The sequence below is a fragment of the Protopterus annectens genome, chromosome 10.part0 (genome assembly GCF_019279795.1).
Source record: "Protopterus annectens isolate FY-2018-M chromosome 10.part0, PAN1.0, whole genome shotgun sequence".
NCBI classification, from domain to species: Eukaryota; Metazoa; Chordata; order Ceratodontiformes; family Protopteridae; genus Protopterus; species Protopterus annectens.
Window position 1 is genome coordinate 1,716,061,992 of NC_056744.1, and position 25,421 is coordinate 1,716,087,412.

General features: G+C 41.3%; 1 protein-coding gene across 1 annotated transcript in view; it reads right to left on the reverse strand.

Moving 5' to 3' along the window:
• The window catches only part of LOC122814464 (zinc finger protein 182-like), a 109,181-nt gene that overhangs the window by 74,687 nt on the left and 9,073 nt on the right, over positions 1-25,421 (reverse strand). Inside the window, exons 2-3 of the mRNA XM_044087043.1 lie at positions 12,985-13,080; positions 5,359-5,700 (exon numbers count right to left, since the gene is read on the reverse strand). Of these exons, the coding sequence (XP_043942978.1) occupies positions 5,359-5,700; positions 12,985-13,080 (438 nt within the window). The remainder of the gene's footprint in view (positions 1-5,358; positions 5,701-12,984; positions 13,081-25,421) is intronic.

The window sequence follows — 25,421 nt, forward strand, 5'->3', positions numbered from 1 at the left end:
CCATGCTGGCACATGCCCCACACATACTGCCCTACTCTCCCTGGCACATATGGCAACACTCCACATCATCACATTCAGTAATGCTGGTTAGGTTAGCTGCAGATTACACCATCTAAGCACCCTTCCCTCGTCTGGTTAAAAAAACCCTCCACTCCTATCCTTTCAAGTATACATTAGGACCTGCAACCATGGATGGACACTTTCCTGCTATCTCTGTATCCAGCTTGGTGACATGGGTAACCTGAGATAATGTAACAATTGCCTTATTCACCCTGAGAACCACTTAATTCTCAAATAGACAAATACAGTATGTGAGAGATGTAGTTACACATTAACACTAGAGGTTAGACTCTCACATATAGACACAAAAAGCAACAACAGGTTGTTAATGGCCCACATCACTCACCACACCCACAAAGGACCATGCAAATAGATCCACACATGCGGAGGTGTTCACATGTAACTTACACAAACCTCAAAGGCTCTCAGGTGCAGTCCTCATAAACTCTGCATATACATAAACAATACAATTCCCATCAGAACACATAAAACCACATCTCATTGTGCCTCAGCTACCAAGTCCATAAGGTAAAACACTCCAAGACCCAAGACTTTGGTCATAGGAGACTTCATTGTGAGACACACTGATGTCCATCTTATCAGACTGGATAAAGGGGAAGGTTACAGTTAGTTGCCTGTCAATCAGGATTTGACAACTCATGCAAACACTCAGGTCACTTACCCCTAAGTACCACTATGGCATGTGTGCATGACTGACCTGAGACGTACCTCCTGGGACTATATGAAGACAGACATGATTGACATCTCAGAATATGTGTCACAGGTAGGTATGAGCCTAGCACTGAGCAGCATTCGACCATCTTCAAGGAGAATACCACAATACCTGTAGAAAATTATCGACTTTAACAATTGGCTTAGATATTGCTGTCATTGCAAAGGGGTCTAATACTTGTCAGCCTGGGAGGAATATGGTTGATAAGCCATGCTGCTTTGCCAGGAATAACCTTCACCTGTCGCCTCTAGGCTTTTGGATATTGGCCAAACCATTATCCAAACAAATGAAGTCAGGTAGTCAGATAAAGGCCAGAACACCAACAAACGGTAAAATAGTTCTTTTACAAAACATTATCTACCCTTATAGTGCCTTTTAGGCATTGCCAAACAGACAACCTTCAAACGTAACAAAACTACTTGGGACATGCTAAGGTTTTTACTGCTCAATACTAGCAGCATCAACAGGAAACTCCACTCCCTGGAAGCATACTTACTGAAACATGGTTCAAAGCCATGGAATGCACTCCAGCAGTGCATGGCTATAATGCATTTCATATTTTCTGACCACCCACTGGACATGAAAGAGCAAAGGGCAGAAAGTGTATCTACATACATAAAGGATAAACACACCTCAAGGCTGGTCAAATAGTATGACATGCTGGTGCTACTCCATGTCCACTAACCATGGGAATGCATTATCATATTCGTACTAGCTACAGGTGCCCCAGTATGAACCAGGAAACCCATACATCATACCTAAAGTTACTAGGATCACCTACTATCCAGCCCAGTGCCATACTCATGGGTGATTTTAACTACCCTCCATTAATTGGAAGGCATACACAACCATTAACATGCAGGCCCAAAGACTTCTTGACTTTGTAAATTCAAATTCCCTTGAGCAGCTAGTCTGCACTCCCACTAGTGGAACAAATATCCTAGATCTGATACTCTCAAATATGGGAGAGTGCTGTACTGTTACTTCTTCACTGGTAAGATCAGATCACAAAGTAGTCTCCCTTTAAATAAATATAAAACTAATCCCCCAAAAACTTTAAGAACTTTTCTAAGATAAATTAACCCCTAGTAAGGGATGAGATAGCTAGTTTCTAAGCTCCCCTAAATCCAGAAAACACAGAAACCTATGCAGAGGCATCCACAAAAGCACTGTATTACCATATAAACAATTGCATAGACATGGCAGTACCACACCAAAATAAACCCGGGTCAAACCCCAAAAATATGACACCCTGGTGGACCTGTTATTAATAGGCTATACAACAAAAGAAAGAAAATCCTCTCGAAAAGAGGGAATGTGCACAACAGAGTAACAAGTCCCTCATTAGTCTAAACAAGCAAATCAGGGAACTAGTCAAGTCTCTGAAAGCAGACTTTGAGCTAAAGTTAGCTTCCAATGCTAAGGATAACCATAAGGCATTCTTCTGTTGTCTGCAATCTTAAGGGCAACACCCAGTAATGTGCAGAATTACTTGTAGATGGCATCAGCTATATTCAGCAAGAAGACATAGCAAATCTGGTTGACAATTTTATGTCAAATTTCACCTCCCCATCACCTCCAGTTCTCCCCCAAGAAATACCCTCCACCACTCCACTGCCAATTATCACCAAAGAACAGGTTGTCACTGCACTCGCTAAAGATAAAAACAAAACTTCAATGGGGCCTGACAATATACCAGGTTTTCTCTTAAGCAGCTTAAATCAGTGCTTAATCAGGCCCATTATGATCTGTATTTACTCACAGCCTTCTGATTGGCTTTGTCCTGATAGAATAGAAGACAACAACAGTCATCCCTCTGCATAAAGGGGGACCATCCACTGACCCAGGAAATTAGAGACCGATAAGTTTGACTAGTCTTATATGTAAGACCATGGAAAGAATATTCATTGACCCGATAAATAATGACATAGAAGACTTCCAAACACTGGACCCGACCCAATTCAGCTTTGTCAAGGGCAGGTCATACTTACTGAATCTGTTGGATTTCTTTGAGAAAGTCACTAAGACCATGGATGAGGATAAAACAGTACATACCGCCTACCACGACCTGGTAAAGGCATTTGACATAATTCCACACTAAGGTATTATAAATAAACTTATAAAACTAGGCATAGATCCATATGTGCCCAGATGGATAGCCAATTACCTCATGGACATGACACGTGGTTAAAGTGGGGGAATCCAGATCCAGCCACTAATGGTGGGCCACAGGACTCAGGACTGAGACCACTCCTGTTTGGAATATACTTCGCTGAAGTCAAGGCTAATGTGGAAGGACTCGGGGATGACAAAATTTGCTGATGACTGCAAAATGGGGGCAATCATTGAAAACCCCAGCTATGAATTTATCCTTCAGGAGGATTTAGATCAGACAAATGACTGGTGCCAGAACCATGGCCTAAAACTAAATGCAAAAAATGCATTATCATACCCTTTGGAAAGCCAAATAATCCTTCAATTTATGTCAGTAGCACACCCTCTAGAGTAGACTCAGAGGTGAGATATTTAGGTACACAGATAGATAGCCTAAACTTTGACCACCATGTGTCCACAGTTGTGAGAAAATAATTTTATGTGGCACAACTTAGAACGAAAGGTATGCCATCCAGATCCAAGGAAATTATTGCCCTGTTGTACTCAGACCAATAACCGAATACAGAGTGTCATTTGGCATGTACTTGACTAGGCACTTACAGCAGCTGGAGCGACTTCAGAGGTTTCTCAAAAACTAAATACAGCAACCTCAGAGGTTTCTCAAAAAGTAAATACAGGGTGTAAACAACATGAACTATGTGGATAGACTAAAAGCCCTAACCTTTTACTCTGTCCCCAACCGAGTATTAAGAGGTTACCTATGCCTGTCCTACATGGCACTCACAAATCCAGCCCTGATGGAACTGCTACACATTCACAAGTCAAACAGCATGACAGTCACCCATTCCAGGGATTTAAATTTAGTCAGCAACTCAACCAAAACACATTGGAGAAACAGACATGTGTCTCACAGATTATCCCTTCTTTGGAATAGTCTTCCTATTCACATTAAGTGGAGCCCTTCCCTGGCCCCCTTCAAATGTAATTTGGATAAGTGGATGGGGAATCACAAATTCACACCTGGGATAGTGCCTGTGTCCCTTATGGACAGGGGCAATCTGTAAGACACTCAATGCACAGGCACACATCCATGCCATTCTCCTGCCCCTAGGGGCCATACACTGGGTAAAAGTGGGTTATATTGGCTAGGCTTTCAAGGGTTCCTAAGCCAGTAGTCTAGTAATCTCCTATGAACCTATGAACAGCAGTGCTGAGTTCCAGACAATTCCCGCCAAACCTATTTTTCTGAAAACTTTTCTTAAATTCAAACAGTAAGTACATATCATAATGATTTGAGAAAAAAAGTGGTTCAATTGTAATTTCTTGAATACCATTTAGCAAATCTTTTGAGACCAAGTAGAAATAAACTCCTGGCAAGGATTTATGCGAGGATGAAAAAAGGTGAATTATTTATAAGCCTTAAATGCAGTTTTATGCCCACATAGATTTGTGAAAACCGGTTAAAGTATGTGCTAATACTTGTAAGCTTTTTATTTAAGCATCCCCTGCTCTTTAATGCATTGTACCTGTATCATGCTCAAGGGAACCATGGATATTCAATCACACAAGGATATGTTTCTATTATCAACACCATCAAAAAAGTAATCCAAGCCAAAAAGACACAGAACATCTGAAAGAAGAGAACTAGCATCTACTCTGCCTAATGCACATTTCATATTTTAGCAAGTTTCAATATTTAGTTGTTAAATTTGCAACAAAGCCATTTCTTACCCATAAGTCAGCAGTAATTGCACATATAATAAGACACGCAAGCACTGTGCTCCTGTAACTAAATGGTATAAAAGTAGTTTTAGGAAAGTTGGAAACTCAAAATCAGGACTATTTGAAAGCACATCCAGGTGACGTGATGTGGTATAAACAGTGTCAACAGAACATCAAAGCTCTCTGCCTTACTGCTCTGAGCATGCACACACAGAATTTTACCTGATGAACTAAAGCCAATAACTGTTTTATTAAGTTTCAGTGACTATAGAGCTCTGTGCCTCCCATTAATGGAGCCTATAGGACTTTGCCTTTTTGTTGTCACTTACATTGTTTATCTTAAAATGAATCTGTTTTTAAATTTGCTATGTCATATCACAATTTTGATTTGCATCTCAGTGTGTTATGTACTATCTGGTGTTCAACATTATGTAGCACATCCTCAACAAATACAATTCTACAACAGAAAACAAAATATTATTCCTATGGAATAGTTGTAATTTACTATTGTCAATCATCCATTAGAACTGTGGTAGGTTAAACAGAGATAGGTTCACTTACACTTTCAACACAGGATAAAAAAACAGCAATTCAAAATTAAGCATACTATTTTACATCAATTAGACCACATTTTTATCCCATTGTTTGACCCATGCCAACTGCATCCCTAACCTTTCATTTCCAACACAAGCGTCATGCAAAAAGAACAAAAGAAAAAGCATGCTTACTGCTAAAAATCCAATTGTTTCCCGTTTTCTAAGCTTTATACGATGATCATCATCATCAGATTCTGGCTTCTCGTTTACTAGAGCATAATTTTTAATGTTTTCAGAATTTTCTTCCATTTCTGATAGTGTGTTCAGTTTTTCATTCCTGAATTCCAAGTTGGCATCAGATACTTGGCTATTCATAACATTAATTTTAATGCATTCAAGGTTTTCTTTTGTCTCTTTCAGAACTGTTTCCTCATTCTTAAGCTGCTGAAGGAGTTTTTGTTCCTTTTCATGGAGAAACTGGTGCAGTTTTACAAACTGTTGCGTAATGTATTGTTCTAAACTGCAGGCACATTTCTGGAAAACAAGAAAGATAGAAATAATCAAGATGAACAGCTATCCGTGGCAGTATCAAATGTGTCCATGCATCTTCTTTACATAAAAAGACAAGTGTAGGTCAGTCTACTACCACAGCGGTAGGACATCTGTCCACAGCACTGGTGACCTGGGACCAATACTGAGCCCAGCAGTATGACTGACATGAAGCTATGTAGGAGAGTGGAAATAAATACCCAGGGCAAAAGTGCCCCTTAGCATACAGGAGGGGGTCATACCTGTATATTCAGTTATGTAAAGAGAAGACAGGAGGAAGTAAATATGAAAGAAGGCAGGGTAAGTCCTGAGCTGTCTGACATCTGGTCCTCTGCCAAACTAATCTCTCTTATGGACCCAAGAAATAGCTGATGAAAATAAGGTCTCCTAAGACACATATGAAGGGCAACAGGCCATGTTTCTAAGAAAAGAAAAAAAGAAGACCCTAGCTCCAAAGAATAAAGTGGTCTTAATCCTACTATGTAGCTCAATAACTGAAAGGAGGCAGGTAGAAATGAAGAACATTGTCAGTTTAGTTTAATATGATTGTTCGGTGCAAGGTTTTTTGACAGTTAGGTCACTTGTGACACCGGGCCATTTAATACCAGAAGATAAGTGGGTCTACAGCAATAGCCAGGCTCTGAGGCACAGTTGTTGCAGTTGTAACAATGAATGGTATACTACAGCTAGAACCAGGAGGGTTTACTGCACTGCCAGAAACACAAGAGTTTGAAGCCTCATGTTTATCTGTAACCATGAGGTCGAAGAGGCTTAGTTTGGTCTTTTTTCTTTGAATTCTACAAATGTGGCACAGAATCAGATGGAATGATGGGAATACGTACAGGAATGTCTCATGAAACAGGATGGAGAACACATCCTCCATGAGCTCCCATTATCCTCCCATCCAGAGTGCATGCAGCCTACTAAATTAGGGTATAACACATATCAATCATTAACATCTCTCATAACTGGAACATTCAAGCCAAACCTGGCTTCAGGATCAGCAGCTCCAGGAAAAGGTTGGATGGTTTGCTCAAGGACTCGACCATCATATTCACTTTTCATATGATGTGAGCTGCAAAGAAACTGCTGCATCTGTCAACAGATTATCATCCCATCTCTGAAAAATAAAAAATAAAAAAACAACCCTGCCACTCTTCCTGAAAAATTGTTTAACATCCTTAAGCACTTTCATCTAAAATGCAATAGACTTCATCAGAACAGCAAGACTCTAACCACAAACTGAATAAATATCAAACACTAAGATCACATGACATTACATAAACCAATAAACATCACTTAACATTACATAAAACACTACTGACAGAAACACATTCATTAATGCCTGGTGCTGTATACCTGCCAATGCAGTTCATGATTCAGCAAAAAGTTTACCCAATTCTCCCCTCTCTCATGTTTCAACTTTTTCCAAAATAAAAGGAAAATATATTAATTTGTTGCAATTCTCACATTGATCGGCATGCTTGGCTAACACACTAGTGGGATTCCTTTTCTTAATACAATAAATTAAATTCTGTCTTTGTTTTTTTTTTTTTTAATCTTACCCACATAACATTCTATTTCTGTCTGCAGTTTTTTTTTACGTAACTGTAATGTTATTAAGTGATATTTATTGGTTTACACACAATGTCATGTGATCTAAGTGTCTTATATGAAGAAGTCTACTGCATTTTAGACAAACACAATTAATATTAAAAATTTTCCAGGAAGAATGGCATTTTTTTGAGTTTTTAGTTTAAGTTTTTCTTCTGATTTCAAATATTGAGACATTTGTTAGTGTTTCATCTCTGAAAATTGGGTAAGACTAGATATCTCCTTGTTTTTTCAGATTATATCATGCTGGAGAACTTTTCATGTTCTGTGGCATACCTAAGATAAACTCCACACCCTGCCAAGTAAGCATCTGTCACACTACTCAGAATTGGTATGCCTTTAAAAAGATTTGTCAAGACTGTCCGCCAATCTAGGGCCTGGCAGGAGAACAATGACACCAAGACAAGATCTGTGAGTACAGAATGAATCTGCAGCCACGAGCCACTCCGTGTCCACTACAACATTAATATCCTCAGGTAAATTGCACTGTGAAGATCCAGTCATACATGCAGCCAAGAAAGAACAGGAGGGTCCGGGCCTAGACACTTTACCGCACTTTCATACTGGCAGAAAAGTTATTAGGCTCTCTCCATGGGCAAAAATGGCCAACATTGGGGAGTGTCAAATTTATTTACTTTCATACAACTAAAGTCACTAGTCTAAGTCGGGACTAGAGATGGTCTCCCAGCTAATGTCATGTCAGGTTTTATAGAAGTACACACTGCTGCAGTTCCATGATATCTGGTAATACAAGACATACTGTTCCTTCTACAAGGCCTCAGCTACCACAGCCAAAGCTTTGTGAAGAGGAAAGTCCAAATAGCAGCAGCACTTTACAGAGAAGATAACTGAAGGAGTCTTCTGTGCAGAATCTAGATGTTGATACAGCAGAAGGTGTCCATCATGTACGATGAGAACATTCATGCACCCTACAAATGTAGAGGGCATGACTGTGTTGACATACTCATCCAGAGTTTGATGTATGGGACAGAACTGTTGATGTCACTAAGGTCCAAGCCACCATAAGCCTTCCATCTCCTTCATAACTAGTGAGTAGTGGGAGAACATATAGCTTTGTATGCAAGGAGACAAAGCTGTTATTTACTGTTCCATGGAAGAGTATGGCTTGAAGATATCCCAAGAGTTCTGCAAAAGATACACTGGTCTCTTAATGGAGTACTTTCTGGAGAAGAATCCAAGAGCTCTAAGAAATGACCTTCCACATCTACATCAAGAATGTACTAGTCCTTTGTGACTCTTTTCCAAACTAAGCTACACTTGGAACATGATTTCTCCCTGCTCTACATGCAAGAAATGTATCTGGTGGGCTGTCAAAGTTATTCAGTTTGCTAACTTGCTTGGCATTGTCAGAGGACACAAGATGGCCCAACCCTTGAAGAATCATCAACAGTATGGGACAGAGCTTGCCCTGAGTGTTGGCTTTGTCTGGAAGAAGTGGACATGGCTGAATGATTCATAAAGGTCTTCCATGATGGTGAGGGTCTTCTTTCTCTTAATTATGTCATCACCCAAGTCATGAAAGTTGGTTAAATAATACCCATCTGTTTAATCTGGGATCTAGGATGAGCAGACCAAGCTCTGCCTTAGGGAGCTAAGTCTTCCTGCCCCTGCACATTACTGAAACTACTGCACTAGCCACAGTACAAGCATAATTAAAATTAATGTGAGAATTTCTGAAAATGCTATATAGACAGTTCACTGACCTGCTCACCTTTGAGCTTAGTCTTGGGAAGGAGAGTTTTTCCATTGTAAGACAGGTCATACAAATAGTTGGTTGATTGCACTCACTGTATGTCAAAAGAAAAATGTTTCTTGCTAACCATATCCAATGATCGAGGATTTTTGTCTGAATACAAGGTAGCAACATTTTTTGGTATCTGGGGTCTTTGCTGGGGCAAGCAGATCACAAAGTCCAAGCAACAGATATGCTCAGTATCTTACTCCATTTAGCCGCAGGCTTACATAGGTTACCCACCTTATTTGGAGTTACAGAAGCAGAATCTTGGGAGTTTTAGGGCTGCATATACTAGATTCATAACTGTGAGCTCCACAAAGGGAGGACTCAAAGTTCTACCTTTCTATTTCACTCAGAGATATTCATTAAGGTCCTTCTGTGGACTAAGGAATGGTACTCAGCATCAATACCTAGTAGGCCCAATATACCTTAAGGTCTCTTCAGAGAAGACATTATCTATTGGGGAGCTGCAGAAGAGGGTAGACTCAATGTCTTTTTATGCTCTCTACATTCTCAAATTCATCACAGGAAAGGTCAGGTTGGAGCCTTCCAATCCTGAACAGATGTGCTTATATATAAATAATCTAAAGTGCCTCAAGGATGTACAAGGAGCTGAAAAACAGGAAGTCAGTGTCTGAGGATATGTTTGCTAAAGCTGACAAGAGGATATGAAGACCTACATTGAGTCCAGTTTTGGCAGCTGGCCATGCTTTCTAAGAGTGCATTCCTCTGCTCACATAAATGGATTCCACTAGATGTCAAGTATCTGCCTGAATACTAGCCCCTAAAATGCAGCCCACTGTGTGGAAAGATATGCAGGACATTTCCAACCTAGGACTATTCAACCTTGGTGAAGGATGCTGGAAGAAGACCTATTAGTCTTCAGTGCTACCAGAGGCCATCAGCCAGGTGAACTATGCACCTGTTCCCTAGATCAGGCAGGATGCTAGCATATTTCTACTGGTCAAACAGTGATTTGTACTGTCACCTGGGGTACAGGTAGCTGACCCTTCACTATGATAGGGGACCAGAATGCCATCTCAGTGATGAACTTGTATTCAGGATGTGCAACCTCCGTCTAAATACTTTTAACTACTGTCATTCTCCGAGTACTGAGAGAGGCAAGAAACATCTCCTTGTTGCTTCTCTGGGGGTAGAGGGTATGAATTGATGGCACTTACGGCAGTGCTACACAGTGTGTTCTTCTCTCTTGTACCACCTTACTAGTGTGTGCAATCCCTAACCCTGCTTCCTGCCTCTAATTCAGCCTAAACATTGCTTTAGGAAAAAACCCTATCCATAACACTACCACTAAACATGATACTCAGACACGCATCACACACGTACCACACATACAAACACTAAATCTATCACTTTTTTTAGCCCTCACTGTAAACCTAACCAGCAAACACTCCCACCCCTAATGCCAAAACTGTCAGTACTTCCAAAAATGTCAGCATTTAAAACCCAAACCCACACTTACCTTAACCACAAGTACTTGATCTTTCTCATTTCAATATTCCCCAGTACTCAGTAGAGTGCTTTTGATGAATTTCCCAAGCACTTCAGTTTTGACTCAACACAGTGAAGTACACCAATATATCTATAGACAGATACTAACACAGACACACACACACACACACACACACACACACACACACACACACACACACACACACACTCACACACACACACACACACACACACACACACACACACACACACACACACACACACACACACACACACACACACACTAAATATATGTGCACAAACAATGCTGACTGAAAAAAATCGGCCTGATAAGATTAAAAAAAAAAACAACACTGGCATGTCAGTACATGTGCACAGAGAAACAGCCTCAGTGCATGCAAAATCTTATTTTTAAAAAAACAAAACACTGTTTTTTACACACACACACACACACACACACATATATATATATATATATATATATATATATATATATATATATACATACATACACACACACACACACACACACACACACACACACACACACACACACACACACACACACACACATTAGCTAGATATAAAAATATAATTTATATTTTATATTTACATACATATATGCATACCTATAAAAATAATATTTTGCTTGGTTAGTGTACAAATGGAGCAAGTGCACTTATGACTGATACCTAGTCTATGTAGGTGGAAGATAGCTGAACCTTTATTTGAAGTGTTTTGTTGTGGAGACATGTTTTGTTGGTATGTGTTGGTAAAATACATGTGTGGGATTATTTGAAGAAGCCACTTGTGAATGGATAATTGACAAGACAGGTATACCCAGAAGTTATAAATTATTATACTGACTACATATTCCTTTAATAAAGGGTCTATATCATAAGATTGACATCTGAAAATGTCGAAGCACCTTTTGTCGACATGAAAATGTCAAACTCCAAGTTTGTCAAACGGCCAAATCACTGATTTCTTTCCAAGGGAAAGAAATGGGTTGGCTGTTCTGTTACACCTGCCCTTTCCTTGACTGTAGTGTGGTCTTGAAGTTAGAATATTTCATTAGGGGGGTGTGGGGGATGTTGGGGTGAAGCCCCCCACTTAAATATGTTTGTTTTTATGTGGCGTTGCTTGTTGGCCTTCCGATTTCTTTCCCTTGGATTTGGCCTTTCGACAAACTTGCAGTTCAACATTTTCATATTGACAAAAGGTGCTCCGACATTTTCAAATGTCGATCTTATGATGTTTGTTTGTTTGTTTGTCTTTCGGCTTTTTCCGGGTTAGGGGTTGCCACAGTGGAACTCCGGTCCGCTAATGATTGGCAGTAAAATTTTACGGTGCTGAGTTGCCAGCTCGACGCCCAACATTCAACGAAGGCACTCTCAGTCACACATGTCTTTCGGAATGCCACTCGACCCATGGGGAGGACATGCAGACTCCACACAGAAGGCACTCCCCGTAAACCAGCCAAGAATCAAACAGGAGAACCTCTTGCTGTGAGGCAACAATAGACCCTTAATAAAAACTGATACAGTTATGCTTTTTCTACAGTCTGGCTTCAATCACCATATCTTCTGCTATACACTTCATCCTATTCAGCACTCTGTACCTACAAACAGTAGGTATAAAAGTAGAGAACAGTTCCTGGATGAGACGCCAGCCCATTGCAGAATGCACACACATGCACACCATACACACATCTACTGACATTCTGGAGGGTAACTCAATCACATATATTTAGAAGACGGAAGGAAACTCAAGTACCCGGCAAAAACCTGGCCAGAACCAACGAGGACATGTAAACTCTTAAGAAGAAGGCAGACAACTGGAAATAAAATTAGAGAACTGAGTACCATGAGATAGTACCACTAATATCCATGCCACTGTACCACTCATCGGTCTGTATATCAGACGTGGATGTGGAGACTTATGTAAAATTACTACTGTGTAACACAACTGTTTTATGTATTACCACACCTTAGTAATGAACTCACTCAGTCTACTTAAATGTTGACACTATTTAAACAATATAAATGCCTTAATTATTTTATTAACTGCTTTGTTCAAATCATGTTAACACTCATATACACGATCAGGTATAGAAAAGGACTAAAAGAAGAACCATAATCAGTGTGTCGACTTGCTGTCTGACAATATAGCTACAGGACTCCTTAGAATTGCAAAATGGGTCACTTTTTCTTTTATCATTGCCCAAGAATCATACAAACGTACTGTAGCAAAGCCAGTAGGTATCATAAAACTCTACTGTCTGACCACCAGTAAAAGGTACATGCCATATAGTTAATTTGAAAATAATAACAGGATGAAATACAAGGCAAGGCAAATCAAATACTCTTACATCTTTTTATTAACTACTTCCATTCTTGACATCCAGAACAACTGAGTTTACTTACCTGTATGCCAAGGATTTCCTTATTACTGCTGTTCTGCAAATCTTTAAAATCCTTCAGTTTTAACTGTAGGCATGACAAGTTTGATGTTAGCTTATCCTATGGATAAAAAAGAAGAAAAAACAATACGAATATGATCTGCAAAACTATTACAATTGCTCTATATACATGAAGTACAAAATGCTAAGGTGTCTTCTAAAGTTACTGCTTTTATTCAGAAAGAAGAGCTAAATGGACATCCATGCAGACAGCGATGTGTGGACCGCATAAACGCATGTATTTCTATGGACCATATTACATGGTACAGGATAAACAACCCTAGGTTTTAAGGACAGCAGAGGGATACGTGCTGAGAACAGGACTTACCTCTAATGTGCAAAAACAGAGAAAACATATACACCAAGCTTAAGAATGTGAGTGACCTTTCTCATACAAGGACAGAGAGGACAAACAATGGGAAGCATAACCACAGACACATTTCTCCTCTGTCTTCTGGCCTGAACAAAATTATGCAAGAGAAGAGGACTTCTTGACCACTGATCTTCCTATTTCACTACCTACTGGACAGGCTGCAGACCCTAATAGCCCAATATTATATTTCCTCCAGTAGCCTCTTGTATTACATGAAGTAGAAAGTAAGCTCATCCTTTAATCTGAAGTTTAACATGCAGTGCAGGTAGAAAGCCTGATAATGACAGGGCCCTCTTACACAAGACCAAATTGGGGGGGGGGGGGGGGGGCATTGAGAAGCAAAACTGTAGACACAGTTCTTCTGTGTCTGAATCAGAAATCAAATTAGTCAATGCCTGAGGACCTCATGACCACTGCCTTGTCCACTTCCTCATCCAACAGGTTAATCTACAGATGCTAGCAGAATGACATTCTACATTATATAATAAATATTTCCTATGGTTATGGTTGACATATACATTCTAAAATCCTCTATTTTCTTCTTTCAAAGGTACTCAAATGTAAAAGTAACCCACACATTATATTTTGTCTGAGCTTTCACCATTACAGGTTCAAACTGCACCATCCTGATCTAGCACAATGTTTTTCTTCAGTTCTTTCTCATATAACAAAAAGTAATAAAAACAAACAAACAAAAAAAAACATTTGCACTCTATAGATAGGACTGGGGTAAATACACAAGTAAGGATGGGCATCTGTAGATAGGGCTGGGGTTAATACACAAGTAAGGATGGGCATCTATAGATAGGGCTGGGATAATACACAAGTAAGGATGGGCATCTATAGATAGGGCTGGGGTTAATACACAAGTAAGGAAGGGCATCTACAGATAGGGCTGGGGTTAATACACAAGTAAGGATGGGCATCTATATATAGGGCTGGGGTTAATACACAAATAAGGATGGGCATCTATAGATAGGGCTGGGGTTAATAGACAAGCAAGGATGGGCATCTATAGATAGGGCTGGGGTTAATACACAAGTAAGGATGGGCATCTACAGATAGGACTGGGGTTAATACACAAGTAAGGATGGGCATCTACAGATAGGACTGGGGTTAATACACAAGAAAGGATGGGCATCTATAGATAGGGCTGGGGTTAATACATAAGTAAGGATGGGCATCTATAGATAGGGCTGGAGTTAATACATAAGTAAGGATGGGCATCTATAGATAGGGCTGGGGTTAATACACAAGTAAGGATGGGCATCTATAGATAGGGCTGGGGTTAATACACAAGTAAGGATGGGCATCTATAGATAGGGCTGGGTTAATACACAAGTAAGGATGGGCATCTATAGCTAGGACTGGGGTTAATACACAAGTAAGGATGGGCATCTATAGATAGGGCTGGGGTTAATACACAAGAAAGGATGGGCATCTACAGATAGGGCTGGGGTTAATACATAAGTAAGGATGGGCATCTATAGATAGGGCTGGGGTAATACACAAGTAAGGATGGGCATCTATAGATAGGGCTGGGGTAATACATAAGTAAGGATGGGCACAGAGTTCATTTCCTTTCCTACTGTGTTCTGTTTCCATAATGTTAACACTACTATTGCACAATGTTTTGAATATGCACACAGGCAAACAAAAAAATCACACATGCATGTGCACACATATGCAAACATACATGCATAAACACAAATACACATGCATCATGTATGCATCTGCACACACATGCATATACAGCTGGGTGAATGCCTTTGTGTGTGTAACTAACTAAACAAATGTTCTGTATATTTCCTTCCTACCTACATATGGATTTTCAAAACGTTAACGTTCTCCCACTGTGTGGTCCTACAGACAGGACATACAAGCTGTCTACTGTGTTTCCATGCTTAGTGGGTCCTATTTCCTTAGCACTAACGCCACTAGTATATTGCAATGGAACCCAGACTCCTAAGTTTTGGTCCTTTACTTTTACAGTGTCCACAAAACAATGCTTCTGTGCACCCTTACTACATCCCTTTGCCCAATCATTTAAAGTGTGATGTACCTTCAGGGTAGGCTGGATATACAGAGTGCCACTGCCATACTAATCACCTTTTGCCTGAGGACTCGAGATATTTGCACATGTAGAATGCAGAGATTGCTGTGATGTGCATTCTGGCCATAGCGTCAATCCTGCCACTGTGTTCAAGGTTTGATGTATATGCAGTGCACACAGATTCCCATGTTGTCACCCTGCCCAGAGATTCCAGCCCTTCTTATTCACAGTGCCACTGAACAAATGGCAGAATTTTGTGATCTGCTGAAATAAGTTGTGTACTGAACCGATGCAGAATACACTGTACATTTCCATCAGCAGCCCATTGCATATAGACATGCATGTGATTCTGTTCAGGAATCATGTATCCATTAATTCAGCAACTAAGATATGCAATGACTTGAGTTTCGTATAAAGGGAGGATGGTGGCCGTGACTCTGGTTAACAATATTTATCCCCTTGGAGCCCCACTAAACTTTTTGCACAAGATGTCTACATGCATACTACACTGGTGAACTATGACAATGCTGGACTACTCATTTGTGTCAAGGGCCTTAGTTAAAGAGATATGTTACAATGTTACATTTATTCCTGGAGGTCTATTGAGTAATTCAACAGAAGGGCTCAGTACAGGATACAGTGACAGAAATGAAAGCAAATTTGTAATGGTTTATGAGTAGAACCAAAAATTACTTAAGATTAAGACTTAAAAGATATAAAGTGTCAGTATTCAGAGACTGAGACAGAGAAACCTTGGATAGGTTGATGTTTTGATACAAATTCCAGTAATGCCTAAAACATCTGCATTAAAATGTGTTCCTTCAAATGAAAATGTATTTACATTTAAAGCATTAAGATTTGGAGTGTAGAAGAGGTATCTTAAGGAAGTGGGTCTGGGGTGGCAGGTCTGAGGGCTGAAAAGGTCATTTCCCCACTTAAGACTTATTAAAGGACTGTCTAGTTATTTGACTCTGATGGCAGAATATCTTCTATAGCCAACTTGTAGGATTTGAATGCTGTAACAATTCATGCCACATATGTGAAGAAGAAACTGTTTACCTATAGCGCCCACAAGTGGTAGAAAACAAAACAGTACCCTTTTTCTCCAAGTTGAAACCGTGCAGTTATGTTAAGAGAGCAAGTACCGAAGCCCCCCATGAACATGGTTATTTTTTTTTTGTTTTGTTTAATTCTCCACTCTAAAATCCGGCTTTAAACAAAGTTTATCTTTTTCTGAGAATGCTTGTATAGGAACTTCACTTTAATAATTACAAAAAGAAACATCTGTTTTGCTAAAATGATTTGAGAATTTTATAAATAACAGATACAGTACGTATGAAGTGTTCTTGGGTGAGCTATTACTAGTAGTGGAGACAAAATCCAAGATTTTTAATTTACTCTTATTGTATGCCTCTAATGAGGGTACGAGCTTAGCATGCATAAAATCCTTACAAGTTTGGATGTCCAGCCCATTGCAATTTTGCAAACTATATCTGCTGATTAAAGTCTGCAGAACTTATTTTATTAGCTGAGAAACTAAACTCTAGAATTCTTGAGTCATAAATAGCACTGGACTACTTTCCAGAAGACAGCACAGACAAAGATACAGGTCTTCTCAGCAAATGTTCATTCAGTTATTTGACTTGTGCCTTTATCATATACAAATTACAGATACAGTTATTAAGCAGATTTTTAAGTTTACCTGCTAATGAGTTTGTCTACCTGCTCTTAGATAACCATCTCCTTATAGCACATTCAACTTTGCTTCTACAGCTTTTAGCTTCCTGGCATAGGAATAGTCACAAATCCTGTAATTGTAAATAGATCAATAATAGATTCTGTACAGATAGAACAATAACAGATTTGGGTAGATTCTTGGCTGAGGTGCCTTCTGTGCAGAGTTTGCATGCCTTCCCTGTGGTTGTGTGGGTTTCCTCCGGGTGCGCCAGTTCCCTCAAACATCCCAAAGACATGCTGTAGGTGGATTGGACACTCTAGATTGGCCCTAGGTGTGCGTGTGTGTACCTTCTGTGGAAGGTTGGGCACCGGGCTGGCAACTCAACACCATACAAAACTCCACTGCCAATCATTCTGTGGACCATTGTTCTGCTGTGGCGACCCCTAACTGGGATAAGCCGAAAGGAGATGATGATGTCTGATTTCATTCCTTAAGTATAATTAGTGTATTTCGCAGCAGAATGCAGTTACACATGCTTTTTCTCACATTGCACAGAAACCGTTTTCACACCTTTTCATGTCTCTGAAAAACAAACACTGCAGACTCAATCATACACCTGCTGCAGGTTTATATTCTGACTCAGAAAAGCCTCAGGTTTACTGTCAAACATTACATCCTCTTCCCTCAGCTAGATCTCGAACAAGTTTTCTTCAGACTCGTTTTAAAACTGAAGCTTGAGATGAACATGCTCTAGTTTGGTAAATAACTCTGCTCCCTTTCTTGACAGACCATGTGCATTAGCTTTAGCAGTACCGCGTCTCTGCTGGATAGCCATGATATAGGCCTGCAAGGCTAAACTTAATCTAAAAAGCTTTACATTATGTCCACTCAACCTGTGTAACTACTTTAAACAGTGACCATCTGTAACAATGGTAAACTTTATGCCATACAGTAGGGGTTGAAGTTTTTATACACCTCAAACTATAACCAGATAACTCCTTTTCCACAGTTGCATATAATTCCTCCTTGGGATGAAGTCGGCAGACAAGACATAAAGTGGAGTGTTCTCATAGGTTCATAGGTTGGTACTAGGCTATCAGCCCTAGGGCCTATACAAGCCTAGCCATAACAATTCCCTGGCTATTTCTTCCCACATTATTTACTTTCCTGGACCCCTGTCTAGCAGGGCGACTGACGTGATCCCTGGGGTGAATTTCCTTTCTCCCATCCAATCGTCAAGGTTCCTCTTGAAGAGGTCCAAAGAGGCACTCTGCTTGACATGTATGGGCAATCTATTCCAGAGTCTGGGGAGTCTCTGGGTCAGAAACCTATCCCTCCAGCATGTTTTGTTTATTGTGATGACAAGGTTTAGATCCCTGGGCGTGTAGCTCTGAGGGATTGGGATTTCTTTAAGTGTAGCATGTCCAACAGCTCTGGGTTTGACATGGCCTTGTATGTTAAGCAGAGATCGCCTCTGAGTAGACGATATGCGACAGAGTATAGCTGGAGTTTTTTAAGGCGGTCAGCATAGGGCATCTGCTTTAGGCCTGTGATTCTTTTAGTGAGGTATTTCTGAGGCCTTTCCAGTTGTTGCAGATGTCTTGAGGGGTACATACCAAATGGGGCGTTGTATTCTATAATGGGTCTAAAGAGGGATGAGTACAGTGGGACAATGACCTCCTTTTTTCTGAATGAAAAGCCCTTCGTGATGAGGTGTGCCACATAGAAAGATTTCCTGACTGTTGTGGCGATGTGGTTATCGAAGGTGAGACCACTGTCCACCTGTGTCCCTAAGTCTCTTATCACACTTTCTGTGTTTAGTGTACTGCCACCTATATGGTAATTCATGGATACATGTTTTTCCCAAAGGGATAACAATACATTTCTTGGCATTGAGCTTGAGCCCATGGCTCTGGCACCAAGCATCTGTTTCTGTAAGGCCCTTTTGTAGAGTATCCACATCATTTGGGGATTCAATAATGGCTCCCAGTTTGCAGTCATCTGCAAACTTTGTTAGCCAGAGTCCCTTAGTGTTGACCTGTACTTCAGAGAAGTAGATGCCAAACAAGAGCGCCCCAGGACTGAACCCTGAGGTACTCCACTTGTCACTTGTCTGGAGATGGATTTGGAGTCGGCTACTTTTACAGTGTGGGTTCTATCAGTAAGCCATTTAGCAACCCATTGGGTGACATAGGGATTAATACCCAACTTAGTAAGTTTATCTATGATTCCAGAGTGGGGGATGGTGTCAAAGGCCTTGGCAAGGTCTAGATAGGCTGTGTGGACCACCTTACCCTTGTCCATGGCTCTGGAGACTGATTCAAAGAAGTCAATCAGGTTCAGGAGACAAGATCGGCCCTTCACAAACCCAAACTGGGTGGGGTCCAGTGTTTGAAGGTTGCCAATGTCTTGGTTTATAAGTTCCATGATAATACGCTCCATGGCCTTGCAGATAAGGCTTGTAAGACTGATGGGACGGTAGTTTCCGGGATCCAAGGTGGATCCCCCCTTGTGGATTGGGATAACTGTAGCTCTGCGCCACTCAGTGGGCATGAAACCTGAGGTGAGGCTATGATTAAACATGACACTTAGGTGAGGTGCCAGTTCATATTGTAGTTCATGTAGTACACAGCCCGGGATGTCATCTGGTCCCATGGATGCTGTATTCTTGGCTTTAGAGAGTGCGTTTAGTACCTGTGTGGCCGTTATTACTGGAATTTGGCAATCTTCCGGTATTGAGATGGGCCATTTAGGGGGTGAGAGGGGGTGAAGTTGGCACTGAATCGATCTGCCAGGATATTGGCAATATCCTTTCGATCAGTATATTTATTGTCATTCTGTTTTAGCTCAGAGCAGATCTGAGCATTGCCATTTAGATTCTTGACATAGTTATAGAATGCTTTGTGGTTGTCTTTGGAATCTTTGGCAATTTTATTTTCATAACTAGCTTTGGAGGATTTTATGAGGCATCTCAGTTTCTTACTGAGGCTAGTAAGGGAGTTTTTTGCATCATGGGATTTTCCTCTTTTCTGCAAAAGTTTCTTCCTTTTGTTGTAAAGTTTGTTTATGGCAGGAGACCACCAGATTGGCTTCCTTTTTTTGGATGAGAGCATTTTGGTTCTATTTGGGATGGCACGATTCATGCATGAGTGGATGTGCTCGTACAGTGCCTTAGTGTAGGATTCAGCAGTTGAACTTTCAGTTCCCATCTGCATGGGTGTCATGAAGTTTGTCACTTCTGACTTGAGTAGCATGAAGTTGGCTTTGGAGAAGTTTTTATGGTGGTTTCTTTACTGGGGGTGGGGGTGGGATGTGGATGTTAAGGGTGATCAGCTTATGGTCAGACCTGACTAACGAGGGGGTGACCATAGGTATGGAGCATTGATTTGCCATGTTGGTAATTACCAGGTCTAGGATATTGGAGCCCTGGTGGGACTATGGATTAGTTGATCCAGGGCGTTGGAATTTATGAATTCTAAGAACCGTTGCGCAAAGGTGTTGGGACATGAGTAGTTTTCCCAGTTAATGGCAGGGTAGTTAAAATCACCCAGTATTAGGGTGTTTGGTTCTATCTTAATATTTTCCAGTATGTTTAAAAAGGTGCAGTGAGAATCTTGGGGTATGGTGGGGGATCTGTAGCAAGCTACAATTTGGATTGCAGTCTTACCTAGTGTTAGTTGCACTTGGAGAATTTCAGACACATTGTGTTGGCCAACTAGCCTGGTGGTGTGAATATCCTTGGTGAATATTGACACTCCTCCACCTTTAGTGTTTCGGTCCTGGTTTGGTGGCCGAAAAGTGTGGTAAGAGTTGTAGCCTGGTATTGCAGGTGTGCTCTCTGGAGCCTTGAACCAGGTCTCAGTTACTGCACAGATATCGATGTTCTCCATTTTTAGGAGTGCCTCGAGAGAGTGCATTTTGAGGTTTAGACTTCTAGCATTGAGTAGCATTACCTTCAGATTTTGCATGCTTGTACCTGTTACAGTGGTGGTTTTGTCCTTTGAAGTTTGCCTAAAAAAGGCACTATAGGGGTGGCAAGAGCCTTAGCCAGTAACCTGAATCCCAGGGGCGACAGGTGCAGACCATCTCTGGCAAAGCATCATGGTCTGTCAATCATGTCATCCCAGGCAGACAGATACTGGATCCCCTTTGAATGACACCATAAGCTTAGCCAATTGTTGAAGTCAATCATTTTATCCTTATATTGTGGTATCATTCTGGGCGAAGGCAGGATGCTACTCAGGGCTAGGGTCATACCTGCCTGGGCCACATGATCCGAGGATCATGTGGCCCAGGCAGGTATGACCCTAGCAAAGTTCATAGGTAAGTACTAGGCTATTGGCCCAAGGGCCTAAGTAAGTCTAGCCAACAAGATTCCCTGGCTTACGCTACTAAAGAAAGTTAGTTTCCTGTGCCCCTGTCGAGCAGAGCCACAGAAGTGATCCCTGAAGTGTATTTCCTATTTCCCACCCACTCATCAAGATATTTCTTGAAGAGTCCTAATGAGGAACTTTGCTTGACATAGATGGGTAGCTTGTTCCAGAGTATAGGAAGTCTCTGGAACAGGAATCTATCCCTCCAGCATGTTCTGTTTATTGTGGTGAAAAGGTTTAGGTCCCTACAGCATGTAGCTCGGAGGGATTGGGATTTCATTAGATGTAGCATGTCCAACAGCTCTGGGTTTAACATAGCTTTATATGTTAGGCAGAGATCTTCTTGGAGTAGGCAATATGCTACAGAGTAAAGCTGGAGTTTTTTGAGAGAGTCAGTGTAGGGCATCTGTTTGTGGCCGGTAATCCTTTTTGTGAGGTAATTCTATGGCCTTTCCAACTGCTGCAGATGTCTTTTGAGGTATATTCCAAAAGGGGCATTGTACTCTATAATGGGTCTAATGAGTACTGAGTAGAGGGGAGCAATGACCTCTTTTTTCCTGGATGAGAACCCTTTTGTGATGAGATGTACCACATAGAAGGATTTCCTGACTACTGTGCAATGTGATTATCAAAGGAAAGACTACTGTCCACTTGGGTCCCAAGGTCTCTTATCACACATTCGGTGTTAAGTATGTGGTAGTTCATGGGTACAGAGTTTTTACCAAAGGGGATGACAATGCACATTTTGGCATTCAGCTTGAGGCCATGCCTCCGACACCAGGCATCTGTCTCAGCGAGACCCTTATGTAGGATGTGCACATCATTTGGGGACTCAACTATGGCTCCTAGTTTGCAGTCATCTGTGAACTTCATTAGCTAGAGGCCTTCTGTGTTAGCCTATACTTCAGAGAAGTAGATACCAAACAGGAGAGGTCCCATCACTGAACCCTGTGGTACTCCACTTGTCACTGGTTTGAAGTCAGATTTGGAGTCTGCAACTTTTACAGTGTAGGTTCTGCCAGTGAGCCAGTTGGCAACCCATCTTGTGACGTAGGGATTTATACCTAGTTTAGTGAGTTTAGCTATAATTCCACATTGGGGGATGGTGTTGAAAGCCTTGGTGAGGTTAAGATAGGCTGTGTGAACCACCTTGCCCTTGTCTATGGCTTCGGTGACTGCTTCAAATAAGTCAATTAGGTTCAGAAGGCATGATCTGCCTTTCAAAAACCTAAACTGGGTGGGGTCCAGAGTTTGGAAGTTACCAATGTCTTTGTTTATGAGTTCCATGATGATACGTTCCATGGCCTTGCAGACCAGGCTCGTCAGTCTAATAGGGTTATAGTTCCCAGGATCAGTGGTGGCTCCCCCTTGGGAGTGGGATAACTGTTGCTGTGCACCATTCAGTGGGTACAAAGCCTGATGTAAGACTATGATTGAACATGGTGCTTAGGTGGGGAGCCAGTTCGTTCTGAAGTTCATGTAAAACGCAGCCTGGGATGTTGTCCAGTCCCATGGATGCTGTGTTTTTGGTTTTAGAGCGTGCAGCTTTTACCTGCATAGATGTGATTACAGGGACTCTGCATTCCTCCTGTATAGATATGGGCCCTTTAGGTGGTGAGAGAGGGGGTAAAGTTAGCACTGAACCTATCTGCTAGGATGTTGGCAATATCAGTTGGTTCTGTAATTTTCATGCCGTTGTGCTGTAACTCACAGCAGATCTGGGTGTTGCCATTGAGATTCTTGACATAGCTATAGAATGCTTTGTGGTTGCCCTTAGAATCAGTGGCAATTTTGTTTTCGTAGCTAGCTTTGGAGGATCTTATAAGGGATCTCAGCTTCTTACTGAGGCTGACCACAGAGCTCCTCCACTCATGGGATTTTGCTCTCTTTTGCAACAGTTTCTTCCTTCTGTTGTAGAGTTTGTTTATGGCAGGGGACCACCAGATTGGCTTCCTTTTTTTGGAGGATAGCGTTTTGGTTCTGTTTGGGAAAGCACGATCCATGCACTCATGTAAGTTTTTATAGAGTGCATTTGTGTAGGATTCAGCAGTCATAACTGTATTGTCCATCTGCATGGGTGTCATGAAGTTCACCACTTCTGTCTTAAGAAGCATGAAGTTGGCTTTGGAGAAATTTTTTACCATGGTTTCCTTAATGGTGGGTGGGGACGGGATGTGGATATCTAGGGTGATTAGCTTATGGTTAGATCTGACCAACGAGGAGTGGACTTCCAGGTGTGCCACACCAGTCACTGATGTTGGTAATGACTAGGTCTAGGATATTGTTGCCCCTGGTGGGGGTGTGGATAAGTTGATCCAGGGCATTGGAATTTATGAATTCCAGAAAGCGTTGAGCGAAGGAGTTGGTACGTGTAGTTTTCCCAGTTAATGGTGGGGTAGTTGAAATCGCCCATTATTAGGGTGTTTGGTTGAACCCTAATATTTTCCAGTATATCAAGAAAAGAGGAGTGGGAATCCTGTTGCATGGTGGGGGGATCTGTAGCAAGCTACAATTTGGATTGCAGTTTTGCCCTTAAAGGAAACCTGGCTAAGTATAGCCATCACTCCCTAGTTTGAAGCATCCACCTGCATAATAAATTCTTGAGGGTATCCCTCGTGTAGCCAAGTCTAATGTCAGTCAAGACCAGTTTACAATTTGTAATGCCCACTTAAGGGCTGCAGTCTAGACAACCTTAAATGGTTCATCTTTTCTAGTTAAGGTCTGTTGAGGGAATGACTACCATACTACAGTGGGACACAAACCTCACATAGTAACTGTCTCTAGGAATGCCTTTACCTGCTTCTTAATATCAAGTACAAGCCATGTCTAAATGTCCTCTACCTTGGTGGGCTCAGGACAAATTTAAAATTCACCCACTCCATGATCCAGATAAGACTTCTGCCATTCCTATGTAATACATATTGGCCAGAATGGCTTACTGCACCATTTTCAGTATATCGAAACACCTTAACCATCATGTTGTGCACACTGTTTGCCAGGACTGGTTTAATCTGAAATATCCAATTGACAATGGCAGTTTAGTTTAAGTCTGTGGCTTTGGCACAAATCATTTGTCTGTGTAAACCCATTTTGTAGTATGTCAACATCGTTGGGGTACTCAATGACTGCACCCAATTTGCAGTCATCAGTGAACTTGGTAAGCCACAGGCCATCTATTTTCACCTGGACGTCTGAAAAATAAATTCCAAACAGTAGGGAGCCTAGCACAGACCCTTGTGGTACACCACTGGTAACTGGTCTGCTGGTAGAGGTGGAATCCCCAACTTTGGCTGCATGCATGAGCCAGTTAGCTACCCATCTAGTGACATATGGGTTAATTCCCAGCTAGGTGATTTTCTCAATGTTGGCTGAGTGGGGGATTGTGTCAAAAGTCTTGGCAAAGTTAAGATAGTCTCTACGAACTGTTTCTCCTTCATCCAGGGCTTTGGTGACATTCTCAAAGAAGTCCACCAGGTTTAATAAGCATGACCTACCTTAACAAAGCCAAATTGGGTTGAGTCAAGAGTCTGAACATCACCTGTGTCCTTGTTGATAAGGCCCATGATGATTCTCCCCATGGTCTTGTAGATACGGCTGGTTAAGCTTATGGGTCTATAGTTCCCAGGGTTGGTTGATGGACCCCCTTTGTGCAAAGGAATTGCTGTTGCTGTTTCCACTCTGCTGGGACAAAGCCAGTACTTAGACTGTGGTTGAAGAGACAGTTCCAAGTGGTTCTGCTAGGTCCTGTTTTAGGCCATTTAGGCAGCCTGGGATGTCTTCAGGGTTAAGTATAAGTGGTACCATCCAGTATTAGTTTGGCACAAAGCTGGGCCTTGCCTTTTAGATTTATGATGTAGCTAAAGAATGCCTTCTGATTATCCTTAGCTAGGTATGCTTGTTTAGCTTCACAATTGGCTTTAGAGGA